The 12,977-nt window shown below is 41.7% G+C and overlaps 1 protein-coding gene across 1 annotated transcript; it reads right to left on the bottom strand.

Moving 5' to 3' along the window:
• Positions 1–568: 568 nt before the first annotated feature.
• On the bottom strand, positions 569–6,864 carry LOC136493698 (protein EIN6 ENHANCER-like). The gene is made up of 3 exons (XM_066489821.1): positions 6,527–6,864; positions 3,151–3,218; positions 569–847 (listed from the first exon to the last, which is right to left on the bottom strand). Exons 1-3 carry the CDS (start codon positions 6,699–6,701, stop codon positions 716–718), a joined length of 375 nt encoding a protein of 124 aa, XP_066345918.1. The 5' UTR covers positions 6,702–6,864; the 3' UTR covers positions 569–715.
• Between the last annotated feature and the right edge of the window lie 6,113 nt (positions 6,865–12,977).

The following is a 12,977-nucleotide window of genomic DNA, read 5'->3' as shown; positions in this document are numbered from 1 at the left end:
TGGTCTAGACCGGAAGAATGTTTTAGCTGTGATAAACTTAAAACGTCGGACCATATTCTGTTCCAATGCCCCATTGCTGTATTCTTATGGCCCTTTTTTCGTGAATGTCTCAGTTGGCCGTGATCGCCAACAAGTTCATCACTATTCTTTAGAGATCTTGACCAAATTTAGAGGAAAAAAACAATGTTCCTATGTGCAGGTGCATTATGGACTATCTAGAAGACGCGCAATGATGTGGTGTTTAACAAGAAGACGATGAATTCCCCAGTGGCAATCATCTACAAGACATTGATGGTGGTGAAATTCTGACGTTCGCTTTTAAAGCCTAAACTGAAGCCTGTGGCGAACGAAATGATAAATCTAGTTGCTTCTAATGCTACTGTGGCAATGAAACTTTGGCACGTGTTTGTCTGTCTGCTTTCTTATGTTAGTCCGATTGCTGGTAGGTTCAAACTTGATGTTTTGGTTTAGAGGTCTGATGTTAGATCCTTTGCTACGTAGTTAGTAGAGTTCTATGAATGGTTTAGTGCTTAATCTGTAAGCTGGTATCCCCAGCGGGATCTTGGGCTTTCGTTAAGCTTTCAATAAAGCCGGGTGAAATGCCTTTGATCTAAAAAAAACGGTTCAGAAACAACCTCATCCATACAATCAGAGTACACATCTGAGTACTGCAGCATGGTTAGGCAACAAGACTGTTATCCCTAAGCAGGTATTGTTATCGCAGGATAACTGCTGCATTTCTCAAGGCCAGGTACCTTTGGACGTATTCATCAGGAAGCATCCTGATCTGCTTGAACACCTCTGGATCAGCGTAGCGCAACTTTGTCCTCGGATCCACATACGGTGCCTGCAATGAGGGATTTAGTTCAATTGTCATCGGCAATCATAGAGAAGTAAAATGCAGAAGTAGGAGATGTATAAGTTTGATAAAAAAAAATAGCAGTTTGTCCAGAGTATTCTTTCTAGAATTCTGTTTTCTTTCATGTCTGTCATGCAGACACTACAACTGAGCTGCCAGGTACAGTTTAGTTAGGTTGTGCTCGGCTCTCCATCGATCTCACAGCCCCTGATGGCTTGCGTCCCCATGGCCGGCAGCATCACAGCCACCGGCACCCTTCGTCCCAGCCGCTAGCGCCCCCATGGCCAGCAGCCCCACGGCCCTCGACGTCCCCATAGCTGGCAGTCCCACGCACTTGTCGCCGGTGTCCCTATGGTTGGCACCGCGGCCCCAGCGGCTTGTCAAGCTCCATTCGCACGCCATTGAACTCCGCCACACCTAATCAAGGTCAGCCCATCCCTTCTCTCTTCTTCCTGCCACCCCGCAGATCTCGTATCTGCCATTGAGCTCGCCGGACCTGAAGCCCCTCTGACCTTGCTTGAGCTCACTGGCCCCAAGGCCTGTCGACTTCTCCTGGGAGCTCACCGACACCATCAACCTCTCTCTTCTCGCATGCCCACATGCTAGCGCCAAGAGCGCTCATTCCACTTGGGACAACCCATTCGTCAAATTTCTGGGGGCAAGTTGAACCCGCATCCAGAGAGTATATTCCCTAGTGGGATGGTCCCAGCTCTATTTGTCTCCGAACCAAAACACCATCCGAAAGTGGGATACCCCACCTGGGACCATCCCATCCCTAGAACCAAACACTACCTTAGGGATGGCTCAACTACAACAGGACTGCCCAGTGGCTAGAACAGGACTGCTCAGCTTGAGCCAAAACTACTAACATAGATGTCAGCTGAGGATATCCAATGCACAAATTATTAATATCAGGGAACTGAGATGAAGTTTCTACATTATGTAATCTGAGGGGATGTCCAATACAAAGGTTATTAATATCACGGAAGGTGAAATTTATAAATTATGTCACTACCAATACCAATCTGATGCGATAATAGCTAGCAAAAAAATGCTAGAAAAATGGACAAAAATCCTTGTCTACAAAAGAGAACTTTTGGAAATGAGTCGAATAATTTCAACAGCTAATTGCAAGAATTCAGATATTATCCAAGTCAAATCTGAAATCAATAGTCACTTCCGATTTATAAGACACAAAATAGATATAAAATCTTGTTTCGTTCGTGTTCCAAAACAGACTAGCCATACATTAGATAGAAGTGTCTTACTTGTATAAAGTGACTGCTGGGAACCGATAATCGCCCAGTGGTTTCTAGTCTAGCGCTACCAACCGCCTAACAGTTCCAATCAGAAGTTTTTCATTCTATTGGCTTCCACACATGGACAAGAAAGGGAAAAAACATACTATGTGAAATGGCCCTAATCAGAAGTTACAGGAAGAAAGAAATACAAACTCAAAAGAGTATCATGACAGCCATATTCTCCAGACACCATCTTCATCTTCACAGCTCCAAAAGAAGGTATGCATTTCCAAAAGACAAAAGACATGCAAAGCTTCTTTAACATAATAGTCCGCTGTTCAAAAGGCAACAGCATTGACTACATCTTTTCCAAAAAAAAAAGGGGCAGACCCAGTGCCGGAGGCTCCATATGAGTGGGGTCTGGGGAAGGGATAAACCGAGACATCTTTTCCAAATGTAGGTCATTTTAGTTTTGTCCTCATTCAAATTTCTCTAACTTTGACCAAGTTTATAGAAAATGTTACTATCCAGTTATGTACAGTACCAAACTGCTCTATCAAGACATATTTCATGGTGAACTTAATAAAACAAACTTGATGCAGTAGATGATCCATTTTTCTAAAAACTTCGCCTTAGTTGTAATTTTAACTTGGGACAAACTAAATGACCTATACATTTTGGAACAGAGGGAGTTGCATACTACTCGCGTTCCAGTTTTTCTTAGGTATAGCTTGATTAGCTTCTTTAAGCTACCAATTGGTCTTTCTTCTAACCTACCAACCAGCAGCTAATAGCACACATTCTACACAAGAACTGAACCGGTCCTATACAGATGATACAATCACATATCAAGTCAAAAGTTTGCACCACCAAAAATATAATACTAATAGTAAGTAAGCACACTGTGACCAGTATAGTAGTACTAAGGAAACACAGTATGACCCTTTTTTTCTTCTTCCAATTTGACCTTTAGACGCTCAATAAAACCATTGAATGACCTTCTCAGATATGTAAGCCCAAAAGAAGGAACTAATATTGAAGTAAACTTACCTCAAAACCTGTTAAGTCACAGTATCTCTTTGGTGGGTAAATGGATGGGGGCGATTGGATATTCATATCTGCATAAAACTAAATGGTGTCAGCATAAGATGTTGTCTCAATCTGCACAAACCACATATGCAGCATATTCAAGATAACATGTTGACAATGTAACACCCTTATTTCAAGACTTGCTAGGTTCTTGTTTGTCCAATTATCCAGCTTGAGTGATTTGACTAAGAAAGGTCGCATACAATCCTACAAGAGATCATATTCTTTTGATTGTCTTTCGATCTAAAAAATGCACAAACAGTAAGAACAAAAACTTCTGGATTTTTCAAGTGGCATGGTCTTTTATCAAACATAAGCAAAACATGACTCGATGAAACTATATAAAATTATCTTCTGTGTTTAAAAGTGTTGATGCCATAAAATTTCTCAGTTGCTGTCGGGCGGGGGGGGGGGGGGGGGGGGGGGGGGGGGGGGGATGGACCCATCAACCGGTGGTAATTACCACTGATTGAAAGAAAAACAGGGTGCGAGGTTAATAGAATTGTTCGAAGTTTGAGGGAGGTCTTCGCCTTGGGTGGAGAAGGAATTAGAGAAGCAGGATTTTATTCCTAACTACTCTGTGCAGCTTTTTTGGTTTATACATAATGACAATTTCACCAATCGATAGATGCTGTTGATCATATCAGACAATATCTTGGTTGTATATGAGATAGAGTGATAGACACATGGTTCGCGGAATAAAAGACAAGGAAAACGGATATGCAGCTTATCAAATCGGATATAAACAAGGTATATGACAGTAAGGACAGCAGATTCCTGCAAGATATTATGTTGAAAATGGGGTTCATTGCTGATTCGATACAATTGAAGTATACCACATGAGTATCCTACTTCCTACTGTATAAGGTGAATGGAGTCTTTTATATATATATATATATATATATATATATATATATATATATATATATACAACAACAACAACAACAACAAAGCATTTAAGTCCCAAATAAATTGGGGTAGGCTAGAGTTGAAACCTATTAGAAGCAATCAAGGTTCAGGCACGTGAATAGCTGTCTTCCAAGCACTCCTATCTAAGGCTAAGTCTTTGGGTATATTCCATCCTTTCAAGTCTCCTTTTATTGCTTCTACCCAAGTCAACTTCGCTCTTCCTCTGCCTCTCTTCACGTTACTATCCTGGCTTAGGATTCCACTACGCACCGGTGCCTCTGGAGGTCTCCATTGCACATGTCCAAACCATCTCAACCGGTGTTGGACAAGCTTTTCTTCAATTGGCGCTACCCCTAATCTATCACGTATATCATCGTTCCGAACTCGATCCCTTCTTATATGACCGCAAATCCAACGCAACATACGCATTTCCGCGACACTTGCTGTTGAACATGTCGTCTTTTCGTAGGCCAACATTCTGCACCATACAACATAGCAGGTCTAATCGCCGTCCTATAAAACTTGCCTTTTAGCTTCTGTGGTACCCTTTTGTCACATAGGACACCAGACGCTTGCCGCCACTTCATCCTATATATATATATATATATATATATATATATATATATATATATATATATATACCACTAACATGTATAAACAAACTAAAATTATTTAACATAAGAAATTATGATATTTAAGGTTGATGCTATTAGGAAAGCAGCTAGTGTGCACCTCTACTAAAAAAAGGCGTACCCAGTGAAGAGAGCTCCCGTTCTGTGCAGGGTCTAGGGAAGGTTGTCAGTGGCAAGCCTTACCCTCGCCTGTATAATGCGAGGAGACCGCGACTCGAACCTAGGACCTTCACCTCTACTCAACAACTAAAATATTTAAACACACATACTCAATACATATCCATCACAAGATGAAGGGGAAAAGAAAAAAAGAGAAAGCATGAGGTGGGCTTCCATGTGTTGGGCTGCTGGCCCAGTCAGCCCACCTAAGATACCGTATAGCTATTTTGGTGGTCCACGCAAGGCAGCTGCCACCGCCACACCTCCCTCAACGCTGCTTTGCCATAGCCATCAATTGGTCACCACCTACGACTATCTAACGCCACCCACTAGCAAAATGGGTAGCCCATGCCCTCATCACATCTCTTATCACCCTTGGTAAGCACTCTTCTCAGACCCTGGCCCACCTTCCAGGCTCTCCCTAGTTCTCCATCACCCTGCTACATCGCATGAATAGGAAACAACATATCGGGTGGAAGCATCAGCAAGTATCAGAAACATATCGGTGATTCAATCTTTTTATTTTTAAAATCACAATTTCATAATACTTCACGATATGCATATCACAGCATTTCACGGTATCCTGCCATATCGGATATGGGTACAGCAGCCTACCTCACATATCAGTGGTACCTAGATTTTCATCACTCTTGCTCAAGGTAGATAGAGAAGGAAGAATAAATGGAGCTAAAGTATGCCCAAGCGCTCCAAGCGTTTGCCATCTTTTATTTGCTCATAGTTCTTCGATCCTCATTCACGCAAATAGAGAAAATGCTTTGCAGCTAAAAGGAATTCTTAATTTGTATGAGTGATGCTCGGGCCAAATGATCAACAATGCAAAGCCAGCTGTTTTTTTTTTTCAGTAAGCACACAAAAAGGAAATGTAACAAAGTAGCACAAGCTCTAGCCGAGCTTGGCTCGATGTGCCATGGTGTTGCCAGTCCTGTTCTGGATGTAACCCCTGATTGAATCATTCAGCTTGCTTGCGATGACATTTCAGGTTAAGTAATAGTAAAGTCTCGCTTCAAAAAGAAAAGTGACGATTTATTACAGATATCTAAGGTTCCATTTACAGATGTTTAAAAGAATCTTAAAATTTTATATGAATTTGTATCAAAGATCTCCACAACATAATTTTATTGACATTCATCTGTATATAAATTCTTTACAAAAAGTATGGAATAATAGTCATAATGATGGCATTGATCTAATGCTTTCCGTGTGAACAGTCAAACAGCTACTCTGTAAAGACAAATTTCGATGTGACATGATACTTCTGCTGTCGAAAAATGTAGACTCCAGTTCTGAAGACCTTTTTCTTTACCAAACCACTTGGTGGCAAATACCAATAGCCTACAAGCATGTATACATTCTAATCCAATCAATTGTTTGTATGACCCTGACAACTTAAAACTGAACAGGAGCAACCAAGTTACCTCTATTTATTAGCACCAACACACAACCCACAATTTTCAACTAAATACCCACATAAACATGAACAACGGAGGAGAATCGCAGAAACGGGTGGTTCTCTAAAGACAAGCATGGCCACAATGTGCGATAGTGGAGCAATAATCATCTAACAGAACTCAGGAGGAGTATCCAGATCAAGAAGAGGGGACCAGGAGGGTGCTCACAATTGGGGCGGTCCGGGGGCATGGAGGATGCGTCAGCGGACTGGAGCAGGTGGCGCAGGTGCTTCCACTGGCGGCCCCGGGACTGGCCTTTGGGATACTTGTCCGCCGTCTGCATCTTCTTGAACGGCAGCGTCGGCGCCAGCACCATCTCCGTCCTCACCACCTCCGACTCCATCCTCCTCTACTCCACTGCGCGGCGCAAAGAGAGGGGGGTTAAGTGGTCCGGCCGTTCGGCGGATCCTCCGCCAGGAGGTTAGGGTTCAAGGCGACGCGGGTTAACGGAGAGGGTTCGGCGCCCAGGGGCCAGGGGCAAAGGAAGGCGAGAGAGAGGAGGCGGGCAGCGAGGTTGGACGGTTCAGGGTCGTGACTAAAACGGTACGGATATTTTCCCACCCTATTCGAAATCAAATTCGTTTAGAGAGGTTAAGATTTGTCCGTATTTAAATTCAGATATCCAACATCCGATACCGTATCCGTATTCGAATACTCAAATTGCATATTTATGATATCGATATCCAATCGTATCCTATCCGACATAGTTGACACTATCCGTATTCGAATCCGAATCTGGACAGAAATATGAAAACAAATATAATATTAGTGATATCCGTCCGTATCCGATCCGTTTTCATCCCTAGTCGTGACAGAGAGCGGCGGAGTGCACGGTGACCTTTTCAGATCGGAAATGCGGACGGCTGAGATCGACGCGGAAGGGGAAAAAGACTTCCATAGGCGCGTTCTGTTAAAAGAAGGATAATAATATGGCCGGATGCAGACTGAATTAAAACTTACAGTTAATCTATCAGCCCTCTCATATAATAGTTTGTTGGCTTATAATTTATTTATCTCTCACATAACTTCTTGGTTCCTGTGCATAAGCTAGCTGTAAGTTTACAGCCCACTTCTCTTCTCTCTCCTCTCCTCTTTCCTCCACGTCAACATTTAGCTCACCTACATGCTACAACCCCTTATTATACTTGCTCTAAGGGGAGTCCACCGGCCTCAACGTTCGGCCCGATCAGATGTGTTAGAACTGTGTCGTGAAAAAAACGAGAAAATCACACCCACCGTACAATAATAACTTAGCGGGCAGCATTTATTAAGCAAAGTTTAACATATGAACCTAGCGCGATGGCGTGACCCTTTTCCCACGCAACCTCGGTCTCCCTATTCTGCGCCAACGTGTCCGCATTCTTCCGTGGGGTGAGGACGTGGACGGCGGAGGTTAGGGTGGGCGGCGGAGGAGCTTGCAGCAGCGAATGGTGGGTGGCTCGACCGCCAGCGAGGAAGCCGGTGGCCGGGGGCGGTGGGGGGGTGGCGTGAGGACGACTACGACCGTCGGTGTGAAACTAGATCGCGCGCTCCCCCCATGACGCATGACTGGTTGCGCTTTAACTTTGTTCCCACTTTTAACTAGGTAATTCGTTCGGACGTTGTTTACTGTGAGAATTATGGATCACTTTTAAATGATTTCCTTTACATAAAAAGAGACTATGAAGCGATCTAAGAGCATAATCGAAAATTAGGTGTCATTTAGGCAGGCAAAGAGACTATATGATTGAGATTAATATATGGGATAAACTGAATAAGGTTAAATCAGAACCTGCTGATTGTCTATGGTGCTGCCTAAGATGAAAATAAGATTTCTTTCTTATCTGAGCTCTCCCATTTTTGCTTTGCAAATAAAGAACCCATCTTGATTGGTGGTGACTTCAGTATAATCAGATACACCAAGGAGAGAAATAAAATCATAAGGTTGAATAAATACTCAGATATGTTCAATACTTTGATCCATTTTCATGAACAGAGAGAGCTAGATATGAGTGGAGGTCTTTTTACTTGGTCCAATAACCATGAGTTCCCAACTTATCAAGTGGTTGGGAAGACATCTATCCTCATGTGATGGTTGAGAAACTCCATAGAGAAATTTCAGACCACTACCCTCTCATCATTTTGATTGAAAAAAAACAACCCTCTCATCCTCTTTTATGAGGTTGTCCAATCTTTAAAGCTTATTCATTTCAGATTTGAATTAAGCTAGTTAGATAACCTTGACTTTCTAGTTCATGTGGAGAAAATCTAGAATAGACAGTGCAGAGCTAGATCTGCCTTAGACAAAATTCAACAGAAATTGAAGTTACTAAAATAGTACTTTAAGGGGTGGGGCTTTAATTTGTGGGGTGAGCTTAGAAAGAAAAGAGCTATTGGGGAAGAACTAGCTACCCTTGAGAATATAGAGGAATCTAGATATCTTTCTAGTGATCAATGTGTGAGGAAAGCTTGGTTAATAAGTGAAAATCTGAATGTATTGAACAAGAAGGAACTCTACTGGCTAAATAGATGTCATGAGAATTGGCTCCTAAAAGGTGACTTCAATACACTCTTGTGAACCCAAATGACTTTCTTCTTTGAGCCCACAATAGGTGCACCAATGAACTTAACATTCACACCATTAGCACACCCTTGGTAAGCAAATAGCAAGAATCAAATTAAATTGAGAATACATTAGTTGATTTGTTCTTATTCTTGCAATATTGCTCTCTGTGCCCAACTTACTTTAAACTAGTGCAAAGCCGACCATTGCTTCTCACAAAGTTAGACTTGTAAGTTGCAAAGGCCGCTTTGGTATACAATATATAAGACGTGAATCTTAATGAATCTGGTCGTTTGTTTTCTTTTTTTTATAAATTTTATCTTGTTTTGTTTTTTACCGTTGTGTTAGCACGGACACGCTACTAGTTACAAGGGAATTGATGTCTAGACTTGTTGCTGCCCAATGAGATATATATGGCAGATCGATCAAATTGAACAAGATTAAGAACATGTCCAACATGACATAGATGGAGATTCAGATGCACTGTGAAATGCAGCTGTCCACTCCCTGTTACTGTTAGTCATAAAATTAAAGTTGTCGCACTAGATATGCAATGTATGCTTAGTTAATCTTATTAAACTTTACTTATATATGATATCACAATGTATGTTTAATTACTTAATCTTATTAAACTTTGGTTTTGGAAGGAGAACTATTCTTCACTACTATATTCAGACCTTTCGCAGCCACGTCGTAACCCCCCTATTGTAGCCGAATCTCATCCTTGGCCAGTAAGCTATCGATAGTGATGGTCATAGCCCTCACCGTCGGCTCCGTCACCGACTGTGATGTACACTAACACCGTTGTATTGTCTTATGATCCATCTATGATAAGGTCCTTATTTTTCGTCTCATTGGAGCACGACTCGCCTATGTGGGTATACACTAACACCACTGTATTGGCTTATGATTCATCCATGATCAGGTCGTTGTTTCTGTCGCATTAGAGCACGACCTGCCTTTGTGGGTGCATAGTAACACCGCTGTGTTGGCTTATGATCCGTCCGTGATCAGGTCATTGTTTCCGTTGCATTGGAGCACGACCCGCTTGTGTGGGTGTACACTAACAACATCGTTTGGCAATCATCAGGATCATAGTCGCCTCGCACAACGACCCGATTGTGTGTAGTGTGTGTTCACCATCGCTTTGGCGGTCGACACGTTTGTGTTGAGGTGGACATCACTATCGCTTCAGCGTATGAACGTTTGGTCATAGGTCATGGTCACCATCACATTACAGTACAATCCGTCTGTGATGATCCTTTAGTCCGTATTGGATTACTAAATGATTCGGTGGGTGGTACACTATTAACCCCTGCCGCATCAAAAGAATAGCGGCGGTGATGGCTGTCTGCTTCACCAACGGCGAGTGGAATGGTGATTATGACAAAATAGTCAACGGCCCTTACATCCGACGGTGACAGAATTGTATCTGGTTTTCATAATTTATTTACTAATTCAACTGGGCCTTAATAACTTACTGAACACACACCATACAGATATAATCATTACACACCATTCCTCATGTCCACAACGAAGAGTACGATTCATACTAACAAGCAACAGTAAAATAACAACTGTGTCAACTGATGAATTAACACAAGCGGTATAATTAGATAGAAGAATAAAGGTTCTGCTCCGTATAGACTTACATAACGAAAACGAGGTAGATCAGTAGATGTGCTCCGTTCCTTCATATTAGCACTCCTACTTGCAAGGCAAAGCTTCCTTTATGCTTGGTAGCCAGTGCACCATGGAACCCCTCTCTTCCTCCCTTAGCCATTGTAGGAAAATTATTCAAAAGCACTCAGACTCCACAACCTACACAAAAGCAACAACATTAATAATATTCAGCATACATTGCTTAGTTACCAAGCCAAATTGAACTATATATAGAATCAAAACAACTCCCTACCTGAAAAAAGACATGTTATAACAAGAAAATACAGCATATACAACTTACTGCTCTCCTACTGACTCCATGAACAAGGGAACATAAGGAAGATAGTGAGGTCCCTCCGGACATAGCCTCTAGGTTGGTCTAGGATACCAACATGACCTGGGCAAGGAGGATAAGAACTTTTCTACGGTTCATGTCATATGCGATCAGTCCTCTGTTCTTACCAACAAGAAAAATCAAATTCCATTCTAGGTGAACTACAATCACTCTATAGTCCGCACCGCAAACATCGTTGTAGCAAAACCGACCAATTTATAAGAGCACAAGTATAATGGCAGCCCATAAGCGGTCGCACTGTCATACTTGAGCCCATATAAACTCGATGATCCATTGAGTACCATGAAGGATCTCGATTAACCAGCAACATACAACCAAGATCGTATATGATTCAATATACATGTCACATGTTACATAAAGTTCACAAATACAGTTCATTCATCAGAGTACGAATTTATGTTATTACAAACCAAGTTTGAGTAAAATAGTAGCAGAAGCAAATTAAAGTTTGAAACTAACATCTGTCATCATTGTTAAAACATAGTGTCATTCCACGATCACACTTCCATAAAATCATATAAGAAGGATTAATAAGAGATGCCTGCCTAGGGCTCACTCCTCGTCCACGGCGGGACAGAAGCAGTTATTATAATAGCCATGATAACTATACCATCTGCAATAAGGGGAATAAAACCTTGAGTACAAGAAGGTACTCAGCTAGACTTACCCGTCATAAACTAAAAATAAGTGACTTTAAGGAGCATGCAAGGCTTTATAAGTGGAGGTAGCTTGACAAACATTTTGCATAAAAATGACTAATTCAGTTGTACAATTATAATTCGGCCCATCAAATTAATTATAGCTATTTATCTCTAGATTAGCCACTAACCTATGCCAAACATCTGGTATATCATTTAGTAGCATACAATAGTAACCATAGCCGGTGTAGTAATTCCATGTTCATCATAACCATTATTTATAACATAGTTACTACGATGTTGGGACTAGCCAAGTTTCTCACTGTCCGAGAGAGACGGCGATTCGAATCGATTTCAACTTAGTTGAGAATTTATTCCTAACACAAACCCAGACAGATAAATCAACAGTCACCTTAGGTACCTTTGGTATAACTCAGGTACACATTTTGTGGGTTCGACCAGCGCCGCACAATTAGGGACAACCAGCTGCCAGGATGATCAGGACTACCCTGCTCTTGGGCTCATGTCTGGCTCCCCACAATCCTTACTACCATCCAGAGTGTGCACTTTTACAGAACAAGGCTCGGCCTAAGTTGAGCTACTCGACTTCGTGGTCGGAACAAGCTATCCAGCCAACTAAGTAAGAGGCATGCGCTCAATCTTGTCAGAAGCGCCAACAACAGTACGGTTCTTAATCGGCACAGATAGAATCACATGAGTCAACCTACACATAGACTCTGCCCAGCCTCCATTTACATTACCCCATGTTTCTTTTCCATGATAACAAATATAGCCAACCGTGCTTCGGTATCCACCTATATCTCGTAGGTGACAGGAAATCACCCGACTTCTATCGGTCTAAGCATGGCTAAGTATATATTTGATCCTAGATCTACACAGGGTTAAAGGTATATATAACTGGACATGGTAGTTCTATGCATCAAGTGTTTCCAATCAACTATGATAATCAAATGCATCAAACATAAAGGACTCAAGTGATATTGTCTAAAACAGAGAGACTTAGAATCCTCCGAGGCTTGCCTTTGAGGAAAGAGGTTGGCTGATGATCCAAGCACTCAGGGAGGTCCTCAAGAGTTTGCTCCTCTTTCCTAGAGCTGTGGCCTGAGGCATCTCCTACTGATCATCCTCCTCTTCCTCATTGAACTCCAAAAGAGTTATCTCTTCAGACGATCCTATATGCATGAGCATGAAATAAGATATCATGAATGCATATATTATGGCATGCATAATATGATATGATGTGATGAATGCATCCTCATAAGTGTTTTCAATATCATTGTATTAAGATGATACACAAGTTATATTTTCTTTCACTTAATAGGTGCATATCTCTTCTCTAGTAACTAAACAAATTCTCATCTAGCAATTTTCTAGATAGTAGATCGTAGCCACTTATTTTGA

This window comes from Miscanthus floridulus, chromosome 11 (assembly GCF_019320115.1).
Source record: "Miscanthus floridulus cultivar M001 chromosome 11, ASM1932011v1, whole genome shotgun sequence".
Classification (NCBI taxonomy): Eukaryota; Viridiplantae; Streptophyta; class Magnoliopsida; order Poales; family Poaceae; genus Miscanthus; species Miscanthus floridulus.
Note: the sequence above shows the minus strand (reverse complement) of the source record. Positions and strands in the feature narration are given on the sequence as shown.